The following is a 22,716-nucleotide window of genomic DNA, read 5'->3' as shown; positions in this document are numbered from 1 at the left end:
CTGGGCTGACGTCAGCCTGCCCTGCATCCATTCCTTCTTCTTGCTTCCAGCTGTGATCCCACTCTGCCAGACTCCCTGCTCGGGATGCTCCTCGTGAGACCGGAAAAGACTGGCGAGAGCCCTTGTCTATTGGACCAGCGCCACACCCCAGGGCCTGACCCTGAGAAGGGGTTAGTGGATGTGAAACTGACTTCATTGTCAGAGGACTGGCTTAAGCAATCATGGCCTTGGACAACTGAGTATCAGGAGGCCATTGTTTTTGGAGAACATTATATGACATGCACAAATGCTCAGAACATAATGCTAGGGGAAGAGTACTTGTCAGTACGTACCATATAATTCCATGTACATGAGTTCCAAACAGGCTCAATTCATGTGTGGTGGCAGGAGTAAGCCTAGGGCACTTCCTTCGGCTTGGGGGCGGGCTTGGTTGGGGAGTGCATACGAAAGCCCTTAGTGTCCCATGACTGCAAATGTTCTCTCTTAATCTGGATGGTGGTTGCATGGGCATAAAATATGTAAGAATTCACAGGGCTATACATTTTTGATTGGTGCACTTTACTATAAGTTATACCTAATTTAAAAAAAAGAGGAGACAATGTAACACCACTACACACACATCAGAATGGCTAAAAAGGAACAAATACAAAAGACTGAATGCTGAATAGCTGAAGATTTTTCACGTTGTTGCTTGTCTCACCTTTTCACTTTTCATCCATCTGTTTAGCTTTCACTCAGGTGGGCTGTGAGTGTTGAGAAAGCAGGGACGTGGTCCCACAGAGTGACTGCAGATCCCCAAGGATCCACACTGAAAGGCATCATGGGATCGAGAGGGGGGCATGGCCTGAGACCCCGGCAGCTTGGGTTCCATCCCCAACCCTGACTTGCTGTGTCACCGGGGGAGGGCCAGTCCCTTCCCTGCACCCCAATTTCCTCATCTGTTGAAAATATTCTTCCTAAGAGCACCCACTCCCTGCCTAACACTGACTATACTGTGGGATTCCCACAACAGCCCTAAAGAGGAGGAATTTACTCTCTCCACCAGACAGGTAGAGAACCTCCACGTGAGGGACTGAGCCAAGGCAGGCTCCCCTCTCCCGCTGGGGCTGAGGCTGGGCGGCCCTCAGGGTGTCCCAACAGACACAGATCTAGGTTGATAATGTGCATGTGTTACTACAGAAGGGATGGGGAAAGAAAGCCAGTCTTGAGAAATGTGAGCGCAACTCCAAATCTAAGCCCAGTCTCCGCGGAGGTCTGAATTTACAGCGTAAGAACCCCTAACTGAAGAATTAACATAAAAACTTGTCTAGAATTAGTTGAAGAATCAAACACAACAACACTGCACCATGGAAACACTTCCATGTGAGTCTCCAATAAGAAACAAAAAAACAAAAAACAAAACTCCTGTTGAATTCACCAGCAAAAATTATAAGCTACAAGGAAATGTTATCACCACGGGGGAGCATTAAGTAGACAAAACCAACAGGAGGCTTAGCATCCCAAGACTTGGCATAGTTTATACCCCAATTAAGGAATAGGATCATATAAAGAGAAAAAGAGTGGCCCGTCCAACACTAGCACATGCAAGAGCAGAGCTGGGACCTCCTGCTCTGGGAACATGTGTTTCCAGCTGTTAGATCATTTGGATAGTTCTATGACCCTGAACAGAGATATTGCCCTCCTCCTACCCCACCGGCACCAAGTTTCCCCACTCTTCTGCCTGGGTCCTCCAGCCTACCTGGCACAAAGGAGTTGGTAAGGCAGGTGCCAATGGCCAGCACTAAGAAGGGAGAAATCATGGTGCCCTCTCCAAGACCTGCTTTCTCTCTCCGGCCCAGAGGTATGATCAACGTGGGTGGGAGGGGATGGGCTGGCAGTGGTCAGATGTTAATTGATGTTCCAATCCTAGAAATTAAAGGGAAACAAAAGACATGTGGGCCATAGCTCCAGAATTCATTCATCCATCCACTTATACATTCACTAATTCATTCATTATTTGTTGAGCATTGATCACCGGCCCGGCATGGGGCTGGGCACTGGGATGCAAACCCAGGCAGTCCCTCCCTCAGGAAGCTCAATCACAAAAACGGTCATGTAAGTATAACGAACTTCATGCTGCAAAGTGGTTCCTTCCCCATTTCCTAGGTGAACTCCCACTTCCGGTCTATCTGGAGCCTGAGCCCCATCAGAGTTTGGTCTTCCTGTGTAATCCTTCCCAAACTGCAGCATGCACCAGAATCTCTTAGAAGGAAATAGGCCCAGGGTCCACCTGCCTTCACCCAGACTCCTGAGTGCATTTCTAACAAGCTCCCAGGAGAGGCTACTCCTGCTCCTGACTAGTCTGCAGCCTTTTAATGACCCGTGTTCCAAGCACAACTGAGACAAAACAGAGTCCACCCTTTCTTACAGGGACAACCACATTTGCCACATTCTCTTCTAGAACTTGGCATTTACTGTGAGATATAAAAGCTATAGGAGTGACCCAAAGAAGACTGGCTGCTAAGGGTGCCCATTTCTGGGTGGTGACATTTCGGAGGACTTGATTGCCTTTTCACTCTTTTCTGCATTCCCCAAATTTTCTCCTGTGTTGAGATGTTACCTTTATAATTAAAAAAAAAAAACTGTTAAAACACACACACACACACACACACACACACTGGAAGGAAATACACCAAAACATTAGCTGTGGTTTTCCCTGGGCAGTAAGACTATGAATGATGATTTCCTCTTCTTTTTATTATTATTATTTAATTTTCCAAATTGCCTAAAATGAGCATGTACTCGATGGCATAAGAAAGTTTTTAAATTGTGGTCATCCTGTCAGGATCACAAGGGGCAACCCCAATTGCAGCTGAGAATGTACTAACCCCATTGTGCATAAATGTTGCTGGAAGAGGAGAGATTTCAAAAGGCAAGAGTGGGGCGCCTGGGTGGCTCAGTTGGTTAAGCGACTGCCTTCGGCTCAGGTCATGATCCTGGAGTCCCGGGATCGAGTCCCGCATCGGGCTCCCCACTCAGCGGGGAGTCTGCTTCTCCCTCTGACCCTCCCCCATCTCATGCTCTCTCTCTCTCTCTCATTCTCTCTCTCAAATAAATAAAATCTTAAAAAAAAAAAAAGGCAAGAGTTTCACAGGAAAATATATTACCACCAAAACTGAAATAAAAACGATTACTCTCCATTTGTTGCAGGAAACAGCAGTGATGCACAACATTCTACCATTGGGTGTCGTGTCAGATAAGAAACCACTCTGCTGCTAGCAGAGGATCTCGATTCAACCTCAAAAACGTGCATGCTGGGGACGCCTGGGTGGCTCAGTTGGTTAAGAGTCCGACTCTTGGTTTCTCTCAGGTCAGGAGCTCAGGATCCTGAGATCGAGCCCCGCATCGGGTTCCCGAGCTCAGCGGAGAGTCTGAGATTCTCTCTCTCCCGCTCCCTCTGCCCCTCCCCCTGCTCGCATGCACGCTCTCTCCCTCTCTCTCTCTCAAATAAATAAATCTAAGGGAAAGTACACACTGCATTTCAGTGCCCAGAGGTGAGGGCTCACCAGCACCTCCACCCACAAAACACCCAGCATTCACCAAAAGCACCATCCAATTGCACCCTTATGCTTTTCCACCTGCTTCCGCATCCACCTGGCTCCTTAATGGGGGGCAGTAGGGCAGGCAGGAACTAAAAGGAAACACTACATCTGACATCTACCAGCACTTAACTCTAAGAGGCATGATTTCTGATTTCTTTTTACTCTACCTTTTTCAAATTTTTTTTTTTTTAAGATTTTATTTGAGAGAGAGAGAGAGAGAGCAGGAGCGGTGGGGAGGGGTAGAGGGAGAGGGAGAAGCAGACTTCCCACTGAGGAGGGAGCCCGATGTGGGGCTCGATCTCACGATCCTGGGATCATGACCTGAGCCGAAGGCAGACGCTTAACTGACTAAGCCACCCAGGTGCCCCCTTTTCAAATGTTTCTAGAGTAAACCGTAACATCAGAAAGAATGCTATTAAATTGATATACAGTGTCAATACATCACAATATTATTCCAAATAGCTTAAAAACCGAAGTCACCTCTTTCAGGAAGGCTCCCGGATGGCCACTCACTTGAGGTTGCTACCTCTGAACTTCATACCACCTCCACCATTGTGTGTATGTCCCTGTTTTGAAAGTAATTCTTTTCTGGTCCATTTCCCCCACCACACTGGGAGTTTCTAAGAGCAGGGACTTTGCCTTGTTTGTCCATACTCCAGTGCTTGGCAATACTGGTAAATATTGACATCAGTTGAAAGCCAATGCTCTAAGGAGGGAGGCAGGGGGAAGGGAAGAACCACCCCAAATCCTTCCTTTGTGTGTGCCGAGAAATGCACTCATTGGCAAGTGCATAGAGTATAACTAGGGTGTCCATTCACTGCCAGGAGTGGGTGTAGATCAGTACAACCCCTTCGGAAAACTGGCAGCATCTACCAAAACCGAAACGTACATATGTCCTCTGACCCATCTATCTCCAACAGAAATGTACACACGTGCGTTCACCAAAAGACCAGTATGGGAACATTCGCATCAGCTCTGTTCGTCTGGCCTCAGAACTGCTCCACCTTCAGCAGGATGGAGAAATACACTGTGTGAGTTCTCAGAATGGAAATCTAAGCAACAGTTAGGATGAATGATCATGATCGACAACTCCACACAACAACAGGGATGAATCTTGCCAAGGTAAAGTTGACTGGAGGAAGCCAATCCAAGAGTACATAGAGAGTAATTCCCAAGATACAAAGTATAAGGACAAAGCGAGGGGTTAGAAGACAAGACAAAGGTTACACTTGAGGGTGTGGAGACCGAAGGGGGCACAAGGGACTTGTGATTGATCTGCAGGCTGGTTACATGGGTGGATTCCGTCTGAAAATCAAACAAGCGGTCGATGTGTAATATTGATACTTTTCTGCATGAATGCGTGTATGTTCTATTTCAAGAAGATAAAAACAATACTAAGAGCTTAGGTAAACAATCTATAAACACAGAATGCAAATGACCTGTGTATTGCATGTCACTGTTTATGAAGACTTCCTTCATGATTTCTCACTAGTAACCCCTACAGTGGACAGAGGCGGGCTGTGATCTCCTTTGCAGGTGAGAAAACCAAGGCTCATGATAGTTCACCATGCACTGAAAAATAGGACTTAATCCTCTCTGCCCCTTGGGCCCAATACAAACAAGGAAATAAGGAAAAAGAAAAGTCAAGGGTGGCCCCAGAAGATCTAAAGGGCTCATCCAGCCTGCATGATTATTCTTATTTGTTTCTCTTCTCTGTCAGCCTGATGCTCTGGGAGAGTAAACATCATTTTCCCCATCGTTGAATCCCCAACCCTGTGCACACAGAAACAGCTCTGTAAATGCTAACTTAATGAAAAGCCTCAAGATTCAGGCTGGAGGGCGCCTGGGTGGCTCAGATGGTTGAGCGTCTGCTTTCGGCTCAGGTCATGATCTCAGGGTCCTGGGATCGAGTCCCGCATCGGGCTCCCTGCTCCTTGGGAGCCTGCTTCTCGCTCTGCCTCTCTCTCTCTCTCTCATGATTAAATAAATAAAATCTTTAAAAAAAAAAAAAAAAAGATTCAGGCTGGAATGCTCTGAATTTTGGCCCCAGGGATGTGGCTTTGAGACCCCCTGTCCTAGAGACAGACAGGTGCCTTCTCGTGCTTTCTCCCACTGCCTCTGCCTGAGAAGGAGAGGGGGATGGAATCTAGGAGACCCTTCAGAAGCCAGAGTCTGCTCTGCGGGCTCCTCCTCTTGGCCCCCACCCCCACCCAGAGGCTCCAAGCCTGCTCTCTCTTGGCCCTGGTGATGGGCTCAGTGGGGCCCAGTCTGGGGCTGCAGGGGCCCTGGCTGCCCACCACCCTCTGCCAATGCTCTACTAGCTCAGAACGGAGTCTCGAGTGTGTGCCAGCCCCACTGCCCCCCACCTCCCAGCTGGACCGTCTCCACCAGGCTCCCAGCTACGTGCTCTGATTACTCATGACAAGTATGCAGAAGCCCTAACTGGGCTCTGGTCCCTGGAGAAGGAGCAGCTCCTTGGCAGGTCAGGAGAGGGGAGCAGAGGGGCTGAGCCTTGGCCCTGAGGACTGACTCAGCATCCTGGGGCAGAGGGCATGGGAGCCCCTTGGAGCCATGCAAAAAGCCCGTCCTGAGTGGCTGGGTCCCAAAAGGTCCAGGGCAATTGACAGATATAAATCACTACCATTTCTTGGGCACTCATGTGGTACCGAACACTGTGCTAACTATTGACATCTGTGGTCTTACTTAATCTTCACAGCAAGTGTCATTAGCCTGTTGTACAGTTTAGGAAACTGAGCAAAGGATCTCAGCTAGTCCGTGGCCAAGTGTGATTCAATCCCAGGCTGACTCTTAACCTCTCTGGGCCTTGGTTTCCCCACCACGGAGAGCAAAGAGAGACCAGTGCCCACCCTTTCTCTGTCCCGCCAAGAGCGAATTGTAGCCAAATGAGTTCAGGGCAGGAGATCTGGCAGGGGAGGGAGTTAGGCCCAGGCGAGTTCTCCTACCTGAGTGGCCTGGCCAGGCGGCAGGTGAAGAAGCAGAGGAGGCTCAAGGCCAGCATCAGGAGGAGGAGGCTGAGGACCGCCGTGAGGACCATGTCCAGGGTGGGGGACAGAAGAGTCATCTTGGGGCAAAGAGGGCCCCACAGAGCCCCCTGTACACAGCCCCCTGCACACTAGCCTTGGATGCTCTCTGCAAAGCCTTGAGTCAGTGGCCAGTGACCTGGCTTTGTTCCTTGGGGTTAATCTTTTAGGGATTAGCCCTGGAGGGATGAAACGGGATGGGTGGGGGGTGGGGAACAGCCCATGAAGCTCCCCTCCCCCCAAGCCAGGCCTTTTCCACCCGATGCCTGTTCATTCAACTTTGTTCATTCATTCTTCATTCCCAAACATTGAGTGAGCACCAGCTGTGTACCTGGTACTCTGTCCTAGGTACTAAGGACTCACTGGGGGAACAGGATAGACAGGATCTCTGTCCTCTTGGAGATTCCTGACCACCCAGGGTAAAAAAAAAAAGCACCTACTACGCAGTAGCCATTGTGCTGGTCACCCTGTGGGATAAAAGCCGCAGAAGGAAGGGCATCCCCGGCCGGCCAAGATCATGATCCGTTATTCGTCTGAAGCAGCAACGGTGGCTGCTTGACCCCATTTACAAGCCAGGGCATGAGACTGCACTGAACCAGCCAGAGGGGGAAGCTATGTCCAGAATAAGAGGAACTGTTCTTACTGAGCACCCACTGTGTGCCTGGCCCCGTAAGACAGGCATCAGCATCCCCTCTTACAGGACGACGGAAAGAGAAGCTCAGAGTTGCAATGTTAGAGTTGGGATCTGAACCCAGATCGGCCAGCCTCCACAGCCGGTCACCCCGACCCCTGCATGGCCCCAGAACCGGGATAACACCAGCCCTGCAGGACAGCAGCCTTCAGTAAAATCACCGGCTATCCCCGGAGAGTCAGCACACACAGGCTGGGGGTGGCTGAGCGACTGCCTGCCTGAAGGTCCCTTTCTGCTTCCGAAGTCCCCTCCCCATATCTCTCTTGGGTCCCAACAATATCTCATCAAGCCAGGATAGGGTTACAGTTCCCATTTTACAGATTCAGAAACTGAGGCTCAGAGAAGGGAAGCCACTAGACATACCCAGAGCTGACACAACACCAGCTGTGCCTATGAGGCCGGGCCTTGTCCAGCTACGCCTCCCGTCACCTGGGACACCTCAGACCCTATGGTACAAAGCATTCAAGGTTAGGGGAAGAGGCTTTTACCCTCTCGTGCCAAGAGGTTCCCCCTTTCCAGAAGGGCCACTAGGCTCACCATGAAAATAGGAAATCCAGTGGTATGACTCCATGAAAGCCTCTTCTTTTTCAATAGGCCCTTCACTCAGATTGCATCAGACCCTCACAGCATGCCAGTGATACAGGCAGGGTTGGCTTATTGGCCCCCTTGACAGATAGGGAAACTGAGGCTCATCAGTAAAGTCACAAGGCCAGCACATTTGGGCCAGGCCCCAGACCACCCTCCCTCCCAGCTGTGTGACTTTGGGTCAGTCCCTGTACCTCTGAGCCTACAGCCATCGCCCGCTCGGGAGAGCACCTGCGGTGTATCAGACACTGAGTGGGACATACGTGACCTTAGTTTAGTCCTCGTTAACAGCCCTGAGAGCTAGATCATTTGTCCCCCTTCCCAGGCAAGGGAAGGAAGGCCTGGGCAGTAGTGGGGGGAGGGGCGGACACGGTGGTGGAGATGATCCAGGCTCACACAGATGGAAGATGCTGACCACGCCCTGCATAGGACCCCTCAAGGAACCTACCTGGAGGTCACCCCTGCTCCAGGCTCTCTCTACCACAGCTGACCCAGAGACCCTCCCTGCCCCGGCCAGCTCCCCAGGGCTGGAACAGCTCTAAGACTCCCCCCACCCTCCAGCTTCCCAAATCAATAGGAGACCCAAAGAGTGTCACCTTGTGCTCCCTAGCCTTACTTGGCTGGGCCAGAGGGCAGTTTTTTGTCCTTAGGGAGCCTCCAGGCTAGAAGTCACAGCCCTGGAAAGTCTGGGCTGGGGAGGGTCCTTTGAGCAGATCTCCCCAAACCAGGCCACAAGAATCACTTGGGGGTGAATGCAGGGGTTGGGGGGGGTCCTACTCCCAAGCGGTTTCCTGGGGAGGGGGACAGACTGGGAAATGTATGAGAGTCATGGAGGTGTTCTTTACAGTGATTGGGAGGTAGTTAAAAGTGCATGTTTGTGTATCTGTACAACTCCAGCCAGGGGCTAACAGTATTGCTAGGTGCTGAGGACCTGAGGAGCTTTGCGTGAAGGGAGCATAGAGAAAGAAAAGGGTGTGGCTGATTCAAATTTAAAAGGAGATTAAAGAGACACACCAACCCCCAAATTCCCCATTCTCCCCCACAGGACCTGCTGAATCATTCTGTGAGCAGATGAGTTTGGGAAACACTGCTTTGCAGACTGTCCCGTTGCCCAGATGGGAAGACTGAGGCCGAAAAAGGAAAGACTTACCCCGGTTGCCCAGCTCCTCCTTCCCATGGACACACACAGGGAACAATCAGAATGAGAACAGGCGGAAGCCAGCACCCTCTGGGCTGTCAAGCTGGGCCTTCCTGGCTCTTTGAAGGAGCTGTGGCGGCAGCAAGTGCTGAGTGTTCCCTGAGCTGCCAGCAGGCTGGGGACTGGGATGGGGGTGGGGGGCCTGCTAGAGCACCGAACTGGGCTGCAGCAGCTGCCTGGGGAGGAACATTGCAGCTGCAGGGTCAGAGAGAGGGGACACGGAATCCCTCTCTCAGCCAAGCCTGGCGTCTCTGGCAAGCCTTGCTGGCCAGGACTTTATTCATTCACTGACGTAGGTTATTTATGGCTGCCATGAAGCAGCCTCCGGGTGTAGGGCTCAGGAAGGAATGTGTGGTGGTCAGAGTGGGCTGCAGGTCAGACCCAAGGAGGGACTTCCCCAGAGGGCACTGGGCCAGATGCTGGGGACAGGGCAAGGCTCAGCCCTCCAGCTGCTGACAGCACTCCATGTGGGCAGAAAACAGATGTGCAAGTGCCCGGGGAGGCATGGTGTCAGCCCTGCTGTCTGCCAAGCCGTTGCGTCTTGAAGGCTCAGCCGAGACACCAGCTGTCCCCTGAGCACTTCCAGTCTCAACATCTCTGTACACAGTGTTCCCTGGTCTAGAATGTTCCCTGCTGTCTGCTCCATGAAGTCTTCCCATCATCCTTCCACCTTGATAGCTCTGCAGAGCTGCCCCGCACCCCCGCCTCAGCCCATGCGGTGGGTACGACTCCTCCCCAAGCTCCCAGAACCTAGGTCACCCCATCAGAGTCTTAGAGAGCCACTGGTCGTCACCCCCTTACCATGGCGTGAGCTCTGCTGATGGTGGCAGCCCCAAGGCTGGCAGAGCTGGGCGCATAGCTGTGCGGCCAGGGAATGTCGGTGGCTGGGTGAGAGGGCAGTGGGGTCAAGGGGTGAGTGGCTGAAGACGCAGCTCAGCAGCAGGAAGAGCGAGCCCTGGAGCCGGGGCACCGGGCTCAGACCCTGCCTCTGCCCCTCGAGCTGGGAAGCTAAGGGCCGCCGATCCCACCCTCTGTGTCTCCGGCTTCTCATCTGCAAAGTGGGAGACTAACAGAAACCACAGAAACTAAGGATTGTAGGAGTTAATAGACGAAGGGGCTTAAAACAGACCACAGGGCATGGGAAGTGTTCGGTGACTGCCAGCCAGCAGCCAGGATTAGGAGCGGGGGAGGATGGACGGATACGCCAAGGACGGGCAGGGAGAGGGGCACACGAGGGTCTGGAGCAGAAAATGGACTGACCGTTCCCTGCTCACTCGGCCAGGCAGCTAGTTACCCTCAGGGCTTTCCCACAGACCTGCTTGTCTGGAAGGCCCCACCAGAGGCCCGCTGCACAGCTCCACGTGGCAGGAGGAGGGGGGTATTTAGTGAAGGGGAAGGGGGCAAGGTTCCAGTTCTTCGAGTCAAAGGGCTCCACGTCTCCACACAGGGAGCAAATAACCCACCACGCAGCCCGACATGTTCTTTTCCTCGAAGGGGAGAGAGAGAACATCCAGGATCTGCCAGGAAGGTTCCACGGATGGAGTGGAAGGCAGGCCAGGCTGGAAGGATTGGGGGGGAGGGGTTGAGATAAACAGAGACAAGGGTGCCCCTGACAGGTGGGCAGAGGGGGCAGCCCAGACCGGCCACAAAGGGCTCTGCTCGCGGAGCTCAGCCCGGTCGAGAGCACGTCCTGCGTGTCCCTGCACACGGACATGCCAGCCCATCTTACAGGTGCGGACGCTGAAGCTCAGGCGTGTGCCACTTGCCCGAGGCCACACAGCAGAGCTAGAATCAGAGGCCTCAAAGGCCTGGGTTCTGGAGCCAAAGCTTTTCTGGGGCTCCCTGGGGCATCTGGATGGTCTGGATGCCACCAACTGGCTCTGTGAGCAAAGGACTGAAGCCAGTCACGGTCCCACTAGTGGGAGGAGAGCTGAGACGGGGGTGGAGGGGGGGGATGGCAGGGCCCCGAAACCCGTGCCTGGGGCCTGAGATGGCTGAGGGCCTGGCAGAGGAGGTCAGGGATGGCTGCTCTGTGGGCACACAGGCTTCCAGCATCCCACGGACAGTACATGGCGGGGGCGGGGGGGCATGTGCTGTGTTCTCTCTGAGAACAGACACCTCCAGACTTGGGTACACTCAGCACTCCTGCGGCAGGAGCCCCTCTGCTACCAGGACACCGGACTGTCCACCCTTGTTCTCACAATCGACAACACGATAAGGCAGGCACAGGGAGGGTGCACGCCTCCCCGGGGTCACACAGCGCATCAACAGCAGGGACAGGGCTCCAGAGGAACCAGCTACGATGTGGGGGCTCTGACTGGAAGCACAAGGCAGTCTACAGCCTACTAGGCTGTGCCAGTGTCTTGGAATTCCAGACGTGAATGATGTGTGTCACCTGAAGAGAACCATTCAAACTGAGACCATTCTAAAAAAGCCCTCATTTCACACTTTGTCATTGTGTTCTTTTTTTTTTTTAAAGATTTTATTTATTTATTTGAGACAGAGAGTATGAGAGACAGAGAGCATGAGAGGGAGGAGGGTCAGAGGGAGAAGCAGACTCCCTGCCGAGCAGGGAGCCTGATGTGGACTCGATCCCGGGACTCCAGGATCATGACCTGAGCCGAAGGCAGTCGCTTAACCAACTGAGCCACCCAGGCGCCCTGTCATTGTGTTCTTAATCACAACAAACCTTTTCATAGCCCTTACTATGTGCCAACCATTGTTCGGGAAACACTTTACCTCCATCCACTCATTTAATCCCTACAACCACCTGCCACGTAGGCACTATTATTACACCCATCTTGCAGGTGACAGAGCAGAAGCACAGAGAGGTTAAGTCCCTTGTGCAAGGTTACACAGCCAGTAAGGGGCCGAGCCAGATCTCAACATTCCTCGTGGATATTTCTGTCTCCCGGGGCCAAGCATAAACCCCTAAGCAGCCGGCGAGCCTAGAAAGGAAGCACGTTTGCTCCAGCTGCAGCGTGAGTAGTCCATGTCTGTGGATGAATGGACCACGTGCAGCTACTACTGGGCTCGGGCTCCTTACACACTCATCCCACGTCACCCCAGTCCTCTGAGGGAGGACTTCCCCTTATCCCCACTTACAAAAGAGAGGTGAGGTGAGGTGACTTACCCAAGGTGGCGCGGCGTGAGTGAGCCTAGACACACGCCTCCTCCCCGCTCCACCCCACCCCTACTCCAGCGGGTCCTTGAGCAGATCACTGGACCACCCCGGCTCTCCCCACTCCCCGCCCCCCAGGCCCACACACCCTGGCAGCCTTTCCGTGGGAGAGGAAGCCACCATTCCACAGCCCCCACGTGGGCCCTGAGAGAGGCCGCGACAGCTCGGGATGGGGGAAATAGGCAGTGAACTTGTAACCTGCTGGGCAGCGGCCAACACAAGCAGCATCCCTGGGTGGCATGTGCAGGGGGCTCGCAAGCACCGTGCTGGCGTCAGGGCTGGGAGTACACAGATGTTCCCAGAGATAGCACGCTGCAGCTGGCCCTGGATAAGCACGTCCCTCACATTCCCGGAGAACCTTCCAGCAGGAGGAGGAGACTGACCTGAGCCGAAGGCAGTCGCCCCTAGTGCATTTGCTGGGGACCCCAGAGGTGGCAGGGCAGGGAGACCGCCTCGCCCCGCAGGAAACCTGAGCCCACGGAAGTGAGGGTCCCACCCGAAGGGTGCCCAGCTCAGCAGAGTGCCCATCGCTTACAGGTTTCTCGACCTTGGGCACGTCACTTCACCTTTCTGGGCCTCAGGATCCTCCTGTGTCCCAGGCAGACCATCATCGTGTGTGCCTGACGCTGAACAATTGTTAAGCATAAGAATACAATAAACCGGGAGATAAATGCCCCAGGCTTGGCACATTAAAACACTCAACGTTAGCTGGTAGTAACGGGCAGAACGAGCATGCCAGGCCCCTTCGAAGCGCTTCACATGCCCTGACTCGCCTAACCCACACAGCAACCCTCCCGTATGGGCCATCAATGCTCCCACGGTACACAGAAGTTCAGTAACTTGGCCAAGGTCACACAGCTATGAACAGGACACTATGGAGATGGAAAGGGAGAGGCTCTTTTTTTTTTTTTTTTTTAAGATTTTATTTATTTATTTGACAGAGAGAGAGCGAGAGCAGGAACACAAGCAGGGGGAGTGGGAGAGGGAGAAGCAGGCTTCCCGCTGAGCAGGGAGCCCGATGTGGGACTCGATCCCAGGACCCTGGGATCATGACCTGAGCCGAAGGCAGACGCTTAACGACTGAGCCACCCAGGCGCCCGAAAGGGAGAGACTCTTAATGGAGCACCTACTATGTGCTGGAGCTTTTGGCTCCGCCTTCCAAGGATCCTATGAGGTGGGAATTATCAGCTCTGGGTCAGGAGACAACACTGAGACTCGGGAAGTAGGAGGGAGGAGCAGGGTCACACAGCCATCGCGTGGGAGAGCTGGGATCTAGGCCAGGCCTGGCTGGCTCCACAGCCAGTGTACTTGCTACTACCCCCATCCCAGCCATCTGCCAGGACAACTTCCATCACCGGTGGCAAGAGCCGAGGCCTCTGCCGCCCCAGGTACAGGGAGCCCTGCGTCAGTGTGCCGGATGATCTCGTTCCGCCTGTGTATGCGTGCGCACTGCAGTCCTGGCCCCGAGTGCTGCAGGGTTGTGGTGTGCCCGGCCCCTGCCCCACCGCCTCACCACCCCACCAGCGGCCCTGAAGTCAGGCTGCTCCCTCCGCCCCCTGCCAACTCCCCTTGGGCGGCCTCCATAAGGGGAGGGGCTTCGCTTGGTCACATTGTCTCCCTCCCGCCCAGGACAGCCCTTTCCAGGTTTGTAACTCCTCGGAGAGGCTGAGATGGGCAGGGGCAGCCCAGGGGTACAAGTCAGGGTCCTGGCCAAATAGTCTAGAGCTGTTTCTTCCTCTGTGAAGCAGGGATAATAAATGCCACTCTGCCTCCACGATCAGCTTCTTGGGAGGGAAGGAACTTTTCGAACTGTAAAGTGCTGTGCAGATGTTCCGACGGCTTTCCATGGCTCCCCTTCTGATGACCATAGTGGGTATGTGCTGGGATCTCTGGCCACCCGGAATCCATTCCCCCTTCCTGACAATACCGAAGTCTCCTTGGACAGCAGCCCTCCCCCTCTCAGCCCCGTGGTTTGGATGGGATTGATCCCCAGCCCTGGCAGCTCCAGGTGGGCCCTGATTGGCTTACACTGGAAGACTCTCCACCTGGATGGTGTGTTGTTAAGGTTGGGGCCAGTGGCAGGGAGCACTGCGTGGAGCCTAAAGGTGGAGCAACTCCTTAGAATCTGGAGTCTTGGGTAACATTGCTTGAGTCCCTGGATGCAGCTGTGCCTGAAGCTCACTTCTGAACATCCAGGTTACATGAGCCAATTCGTTCCCCTTATTGCTTGCCTTGGATTTCCTGTTTCTTGGAACACAGTCTGACCTCAGAACTCCAGTTCAGTAAGTTTTTCTGATCCCCTTATAATGTAAGCAACTACATTACGTCATGCTCAGCCAGCTGTTCTTACCAAAGGAAAAAGCTTGCAAACAAGCTAAAGATGGGTCAACACATTTCAAGTGCAACTGAACACAAGTTAGGTTTTCTTTTTGGAATCTATAAACCCTTGGAACCATAGGAGGTCTTTGAACAGGACCTAACAACCCTACTACAGGGCGCCTGGGTGGCTCAGTTGGTTAAGCGACTGCCTTCGGCTCAGGTCATGATCCTGGAGTCCCTGGATCGAGTCCCGCATCGGGCTCCCTGCTCGGCGGGGAGTCTGCTTCTCCCTCTGACCCTCCCCCCTCTCATGTGCTCTCTCTCTCTCTCATTCTCTCTGTCTCAAATAAATAAATAAAATCTTTAAAAAAAAACAAAAAAAACAACCCTACTACAGGCAGGACTGAGACCCTCCCCTTCCAACAGCTGTTGTCAGTGGAGTTTAACTCTTTGACCCGTTCCAAGTGTCTACTGTGTGCCTGGCCCTACGCTCAGCACTGCAGGTGCAAAGCTCTGCCTTGTAGGCCCTTCAGTCTAGTGAACCCATTTTCACTGGGTTTTATACAAAAGCCCCAGGAGGTCAGAGTACCGGGGGAAATACTGCTACTCCCATTTCACAGAGAAGGAAACGGAGATGCAGAGAGGTGAAGTGACCTGCCCAAGATCCTTCTGCTAAGGAGGGGCCAGGCCAGGCCATGCTCTGGGATCTGCCTGGCTCCAGACCCAGTGCTTTCTCTCCTAGCCCTTGGGGTGCAGGGTTGGCACAGGGCTGTCATTGTTCCGAGGCAGCTCGTGCCCTCAGAAGTCAGAGTGGCTTAAGGAGCTGAAAAGGAGGGTGTGCCTGGCTGGCTCAGTCAGTAGAGTGTGACTCTTGATCTCAGGGTCATGAGTTTGAGCCCCACGTCAGATGTAGAGATTACTTAAAAAAATTATAAATAAATAAATGCAATTAAAAAAAATTCTAAAGAAGAAAGCCAAGTATCATGGGCTTCCTGTTTGCCTGAGGCTCTTGGCTCTGTGAGAAGCCCCAGTGCTCAGGCCCGTCCAGCTTTACTATCCTATGGGACTCTCCTCCTGCAGGCTGTGGCCAGAGAGGGACCAGGCACCACCCAGAAATCTAGGCCCAGATGCTTTCACAGGCAGCCCTGGGCACCCCAAATGAGCTGTCCCAGCCTCTACCCTGCATCTCCAAGATCCAGCTGGTACTGACTGAGCATCGCCTACACACTAGGGCCTTCCCTATTTGTTATTCCACCAACATTCGGTGGACCGCTGTTTACTGAGCACCTACTACGGCTGGAGGGTACTCTACGCACTGAACAGAGCCACCCAAATCCCTGCTGGGGTGAGCAGACAACAAAGAAGGAATAAAGTCAACAGGATGCCAGGTGATGCTAAGCCTGACGGAGAAAAAGGAGGCAGGGAGGACGAGCAGGAGATGGTGCGAGCAGTTTTAAATAGAAAGGTCAGAGAAAGGCTCACGCAGCAATCATCTCATTTGCCCTTGCAGTAATCCCTCGCAGCTGAGCATGTGATTCCCAAACTGCAGATAAGGAAACTTCAGGAAGCTTCAGGATTAAATGTGGTGTCCGCCTACATATGCTAATCTAACCAGGTGCTGCTGGGCTCCCCGATGCCCTCTCCCCAACTCTACCAAATGGCACTAGAGGCCCTTTTGCAGATGATGCAAGCAAGGCTCTGAGAGGCAAAGCCTCAAGCCCAGGCCCGCAGGTGCACAGAGAGGCTGGGGTTCAGCCCCGGTGCCACCCTGTGCAGCTGCCTCTGGGCAAGGCCCACATCTACTTCCACAGGACTCGCAAGCTCTGGGCTTGTTGAAACTCAAGCCTTCTCTTTGCTGATTCCCTGTCCTCCAAGAGTCCCCTTCACTTTCCCAGAGCCCCTGTGGCTCTCTATCCCAGGTCATATGAGCCCCTAATTAACTTCCGGCCCATCACTAAACCCACATTTGTGTGAAACCTCCTAAGACATCCTGTGTATGGCCAAGGGCGGGCAGACAGCTGGAATACACGTGTAAGGGGGTGGGGAGCTTCTCACTGAGCTTTCCCATCTGGGATCTGTCCGGGAATCCCCAAAATCCCTGTGTAATCTTCCTGAACCCTGGAGCATAGCGGAAAGACCTTGGCCATGGAGGCGGCGGCCATGGGTTGAATTTGTGCAACTTTGAAAGTGACTCTGCATCTGGGGCTGCAGGTTCCTTATCTGTCAAACAAGGTTAGTCAAACCCGTCTTGCAAGGTTGTTGTAAAGATAAGATGCCAAGGAGAGTATCTGTTAAGAGATAAAACTCAATAGAAAGCGTATTTAGAAAACATTTAGCAGGGCCTGGCAGACAAACATCAAGAATTTGTTGAACTGAATAGAGAAGTTTGCATAATGGTGAACCACCACCAGCAACAGAACAACAGCTGTATTCATTATGCTCCTACCCTCTGAGGTAGGCATCCTCAGTACCAACCCCGTTTTACAGAAGAGAAAAAAAAAAGCACAGAGAGGTTAAGTAACTTGCCTATGATCACACAGCAGGCAGTGGTAGGGCTGGGACTAGGAACCCGGAACCTCTAAAATACAAACTTTCAACCATTACGCCAGGTGAGTAAACTGAGGCATTGAAATACAGTGATTAAGTGCTGACCCAGAAAGGGATCATGGGCAGCCCCACTCCAGAGCCTTCACTCTTAACTACCCCATCAGCTTGTCAGAGCCAAAAGAGACTCTAGGAATAATCTACCCTGACACTCTCGCTTTTTTTTTTCCAGCAGGTTCCTGAAATCCAGAGAGGTAGTATGACCCCCCCTCCACCGCCCCCAAGTCAGACAGCCAGTGAGCTGAAGAATCAGGACAAGCAGCCAGGTTTCCTAACTCCAGAACCCCATGCCATCACTGGGTATCACACTGACCATAAGGGGCCATCAGGGAAGGTGGCTCAACATGGATGCACCAGAATTTTTCCAGCAGAAGTGGAAGGAAGGCAGTCTCAGCAGAGTATTGAAATAGCCCATGCAAAGTTCTGGGAACCATGAAAGTCTTTTTTTTTTTGGAGAATAGTAAGCTATGAGGTGCATGCAAAGGTTGGGGCAGGGGCAGATGATGAGGTTGGCTTTTCATATTAAATACTTCCACCTTGTTCTTTTTTTTTTTTTAATACTTTCTTATTCTGTTCTATGTTACCAACATCTTTCCTTATTTCTTTTGCACGCTTCTAATGCTTATTTAAAATTCTTGGTCCAGGGTTGCCTGGGTGGCTCAGTCGGTTAAGCGTCTGACTTCGGCTCAGGTCATGATCCCTGATCCCGGGGTCCTGGGATGGAGCCCCAAGTCCAGCTCCATGCTCAGCAAATCCCTGTGCCCCTGCCCACCAAGCTCCTGCTCAAAGCACACGCTCGCTCGCTCTCAAATAAATAAAATCTTAAAAAATATAAATAAAATCAAATTCTTGGCCCATCTGTTCTAATACCACGGACTCAGCGGTACCCCTAATCAATGTGCTGTTTTTCTGTGGCAGCCACCGTGCTCCAGGTGGTGGCGCAGTGGCTGGCCGTGCAGTGGGAGCAGGGATGCCACACGGTCCTGAAAGGAACACTAAGGGAACACATCCGGCTCCTGGATCCTCTTCCTCAAATTAACACCCGAGTAACAAAACAGCAAAACAGCAAAACATCACTAAGCCTAGGAAATTATGGAGAAAACAGAATCTCCTGGGGAGATCCAAGGGGGTTTTAAACTGGTGTGTGGAGGGGGTTGGTGTGGCAGCCAGGAGAAGGAGCGGGACATAGTCTTTAGGGTGGTGGAACACATTAGAAAAGAAAATCAGGTTTGAGTTCTGCTCAAACCTGATGCCCCTTTGCATCAGGCCTTCCCCAGTAGACACTCCCTTCCCCAGCACACCCACTGCCCTGGACCACTCGCTTCGACCTGAGTGTCTGCTCAGGCAGATGGCCTGAGTGTCTGCTGGGGCAAAACCAGGTTGAGGGGCGCCTGGCTGGCTCAGGCTGTAGAGCATTCGACTCTTGATCTCAGGGTTGTGAGTTTAAGCCCCAAGTTGGGTGCAGAGATTACTTAAAAATAAAATATATATATTTTTTAAAAATTCTATTTATTTATTTGCCAGACACAACGAGAGAGAGACAGACAGACAGAGAGAGAGAGAGCGCTCACAAGCGGGGGAAGGGCAGAGGGAGAGGGAGAAGCAGGCTCCCCGCTGAACAGGGAGCCCAATGGGGGATTTGATCCCAGGACCCTGGGTTTATATCCTGAGCTAAAGGCAGACGCTCAACCGACTGAGCCACCCAGGCGTCCCCAAAATAAAATCTTTAAAAAAAAAAAAGAAAGAAAACCACACCCAACAACCCTGGAGCAAAATCAGGGCAGTGCAGCAGGCAATGTGGGGTTGCAGGAATCAAGAGGAAACCAACAGGCCTCTGGTCTCTCCACCACCCACCCCTTCCGTTCCAGACCTCAGGGCTGGTGGATTCTGGCCTAACCAGATAGCCCCCTTCCCTGCCTGCTGCGCCCTGGGGTGCTGGAAGTGAGGCCCAGTCCTGGGGCGCTGGGTTACCTGGGGAGGGGAATGGCAATGCCCAACTGAGGGTCTCCACTCTAGGCTGTCATCTACTTGGGCTCATTGGTGTTGACAGAGACTAGGGTCAGGCTTAGATTCCTAGCCCAGTATGCAGCACCAGATAGAATTGCTGAACCTACCCCCCTGACACACACACCCGACCCCCCGAGAAATTAGACCACGGGTTAAAGAACAGGGAATCCAAGGAACACAATGGCTTCAAAACAAACTGATTAGATACCACTGGAATCAGCTGTATTCAACAGATGGACTGAGAATTTTAAATAAGCATTAGAAACACACAAAGTAAGGAAAGATATTAGCGATATAAAACAGATCAAGTGTTAGAGAACCCAAGTGGAAATATTCTGTATGAAAAACCAGTTGAAATAATGAAGGTAAGAAGTAGAGTGGAAATAGGAAACAGACACTTCCAGGAAGAAGCCAGGAAGGATTAAGAAACAGAAAAGATTAAAGAGAGAGGATAAAACATCAGTTAAACATTAAAACGTCAACCCCAACCTTACTCCATTATTTGAAATGGATCATAAACCTAGTTACAAAAGCCAGAACCATAAAGCTTCTAAAAGAAAACATAAGAGGATATCTTTGTGACTTTGGGGAAGACAAAGAGTCCTAACCTCATAAAAGGAAAACAAAACAAAACAAAACAAAAAAAACTGATAAACTGGACTTCATCAATAGTTAAAATTTCTGCCCATCAAAAGATACCATAAAAAAAAAAAAAAGATGCCATTAAGAAACTGAATAGACTGAGTGTGTGGGTGGCTCATCCATTAAGTGTGTGACTTCGGCTCAGGTCATGATCTCAGGGTCCTGGGATCCAGACCTGCATCAGGCTCCCCGCTGAGTGGGGAGTCTGCTTCTCCCTGAGCCCGCTTCTACCTCCTTCCCTCCCCCGTCCTGCTTTGCCCCTCCCCCACTCACACATAAATAAAATCTTAAAAAAAAAAAACTGAAGAGACAAGACATATAATGGAAAAGAACATGCATAGTACATATAACTTACAAAGGACTGTATCCAGTAAATAACTACTAAAGTTGACAATCAAATGATTAACAACCACCCCTCCTACACACACACACACATGCACACACGGGGAAAACTGCTCAGCAAAAAAGGTGTGAACAAAGAACACAACAAACAGATGTATTTCAAAAACATTATGCTAAGTGAAAGAAGCTAAACATAAAAGAGTACATGCTGTGTAATCCATCTATATGAAACTCCAGAAATAACCAATCTAATCTACAGTGAAAGAAATCAGAATAAAGATTGCATTTGGGAGGCAAAATGGACTGGAGAGGGGCATGAGGGAAATTGCTAGAAAGATAGAAATGTCTTTTTTAAATCTTGGTTTGGGATTATGGTTACAAGGTAATGTATGCTTGTCAAAACACATGGAATTGCACACTTAACATCTGTGCATTTTATTGTACGAAATTGTACATTAACAAAAAGAAGTGTAAGTGCCAACATCTAGATATTTCAAGAAATAATGAAGATAACCTTAGAACTAAAGAAAGACCAAAGATCTCCCTTTGAAAAGGCCCCAAATATACCAAACAGGACAGAGAAGGAAAAATGCACACTTAGAAATATTACAGTGAATATCAAAAGACAACAAAAACATTCTAAAGTCTAGAGAAAAACAGATCACTTACAAAGGAATAGGTATCAAATTGAATTGACCAAAGTACCAAAGGAAAAGAATCTGAACCAAGAATTTTATATCCAGGGATGCCTGGGTGATTCAGCCAGTTAAGTGTCTGCCTTCGGCTCAGGTCATTATCCCAGGGTCCTGGGATCGAGTCCTGCATCGGGCTCCTTGCTCAGTGGGGAGCCTGCTTCTCCCTCTGCCTGCCACTCCCCCTGCTTGTACTCTCACTCTCTCTCTCTCTAGCAAATAAAATAAAATCTTTAAAAAAAAAAAAAGAATTTTATATCCAGCTAAACTGTCATTCAGATACTAAAGTCTACATTGAAGGGCTCACATTTGTCCAAAAAGACACCCTCTAAAAAACTTTAAGTTTTTTTAAGATTCTATTTATTTATTTGACAGAGGGAGAGAGCACAAACAGGGGGAGTGGCAGAGGGAGAAGCAGCCTCCCTGCTGAGCAAGGAGCCCGATGTGGGACTTGATCCCAGGACCCTAGGATCATGACTTGAGCCAAAGGCAGACGCTTAACTGACGGAGCCACCCAGGCATCCCTAAAAACCTTTTTCAGTAACTACTTAAGTAATACAAACATAAGCAGATACTAAAGGTATGTGAAGGCAGAGCAAATAACAAATAAAATTTAGTGTTTTAAAAAAAATTCCCAGAGCAAAGAAAAGAACAAGAGGAACATATATCTTTTTTTTTAAAAAGATTTTATTTATTTATTTGACACAGAGAGAGACAGCCAGAGAGGGAACACAAGCAGGGGGAGTGGGAGAGGGAGAAACAGGCCTCCCGCTGAGCAGAGAGCCCGATGCGGGGCTTGATCCCAGGACCCCGGGATCATGACCCAAGCCAAAGGCAGATGCCTAATGACTGAGCCACCCAGGCGCCCCGAGGAACATATATCTAAAAATAACTCAGTGCTAAAAAATCTGGAAAATTTTAAATGTGATGTCACAGGGGCTGAAGGGCAAGTCAGTGAATATGAGGGCTTAAGAGGGAGACCTGGTCTTTGTCTGGAAAAATTATAGCCGGCAATCTTTAAGTAATAAAACATTAAAATGAAAGAAAAAGCAAGATAAATTGAAATAAAAATGTAGGAAGGCAGAAACAAAAGTACATAGACACATTCTTTTCAGGAACACTCAAAAAACAGTTTAAAAATCATTACATACCAGGCCATAAAGCGAGTCTCTTTTATTTTTATTTATTTTTAAGTAATCTCTACACCCAACATGGGACTCAAACTCAAACGCAAGATCAAGAGACACATGCTCTACAACTGAACCAGCCATGTGCTCCAACTTTCTCATTTTATTTTATTTTAAAGGAATAAAGGATTTTAAAGGATGCTTTATTATTATTATTTTTTTAAGATTTATTTATGTGAAAGAGATTGACAGCACATGGGGAGGGGCAGAGGGAGAGGAAGAGAAGCAGACTCTGCTAAGCGCAGAGGTCCACTCAGGGCTCAATCTCACAACACTGAGATCATGACCTGAGCTGGAAATCAAGAGTCACACTTAACTGACTGAGCCACCCAGGCGCCCCTCTAAGTCTCTCATTTTAAATGACCGGTTTTCACATAGCCACATTCTCTGACAATGGTACAACTAAGTTAGAAGTCATGTTCTTTTGTTTTATGTTCTTTAGAAATCATGTTTTTAGGGCGCCTGGGTGGCTCAGTTGGTTAAGCGACTGCCTTCAGCTCAGGTCATGATCCTGGAGTCCCTGGATCGAGTCCCGCCATCGGGCTCCCTGCTCGGCAGGGAGTCTGCTTCTCCCTCTGACCCTCCTCCCTCTCATGCTCTCTGTATCTCATTCTCTCTGTCTCAAATAAATAAATAAAATCTTTAA

At 50.7% G+C, this 22,716-nt stretch overlaps 1 protein-coding gene across 2 annotated transcripts in view; it reads right to left on the bottom strand.

Moving 5' to 3' along the window:
* The window catches only part of ALPL (alkaline phosphatase, biomineralization associated), a 52,671-nt gene that overhangs the window by 16,039 nt on the left and 13,916 nt on the right, over positions 1-22,716 (bottom strand). Inside the window, exons 1-2 of one of the 2 annotated variants that reach the window (XM_021683529.2) lie at positions 4,062-4,184; positions 1,739-1,905 (exon numbers count right to left, since the gene is read on the bottom strand). In XM_021683529.2, coding sequence (XP_021539204.1) covers positions 1,739-1,799 — 61 coding nt within the window. In that variant the 5' untranslated portion in view covers positions 1,800-1,905; positions 4,062-4,184. Of the gene's footprint in view, positions 1-1,738; positions 1,906-4,061; positions 4,185-22,716 lie in introns of those variants that run through there. The other variant, XM_044913895.1, reaches the window with a different exon arrangement.

The sequence above is a fragment of the Neomonachus schauinslandi genome, chromosome 4, assembly GCF_002201575.2.
Source record: "Neomonachus schauinslandi chromosome 4, ASM220157v2, whole genome shotgun sequence".
Classification (NCBI taxonomy): domain Eukaryota; kingdom Metazoa; phylum Chordata; class Mammalia; order Carnivora; family Phocidae; genus Neomonachus; species Neomonachus schauinslandi.
This window is presented reverse-complemented; position numbering and strand designations above follow the sequence as displayed.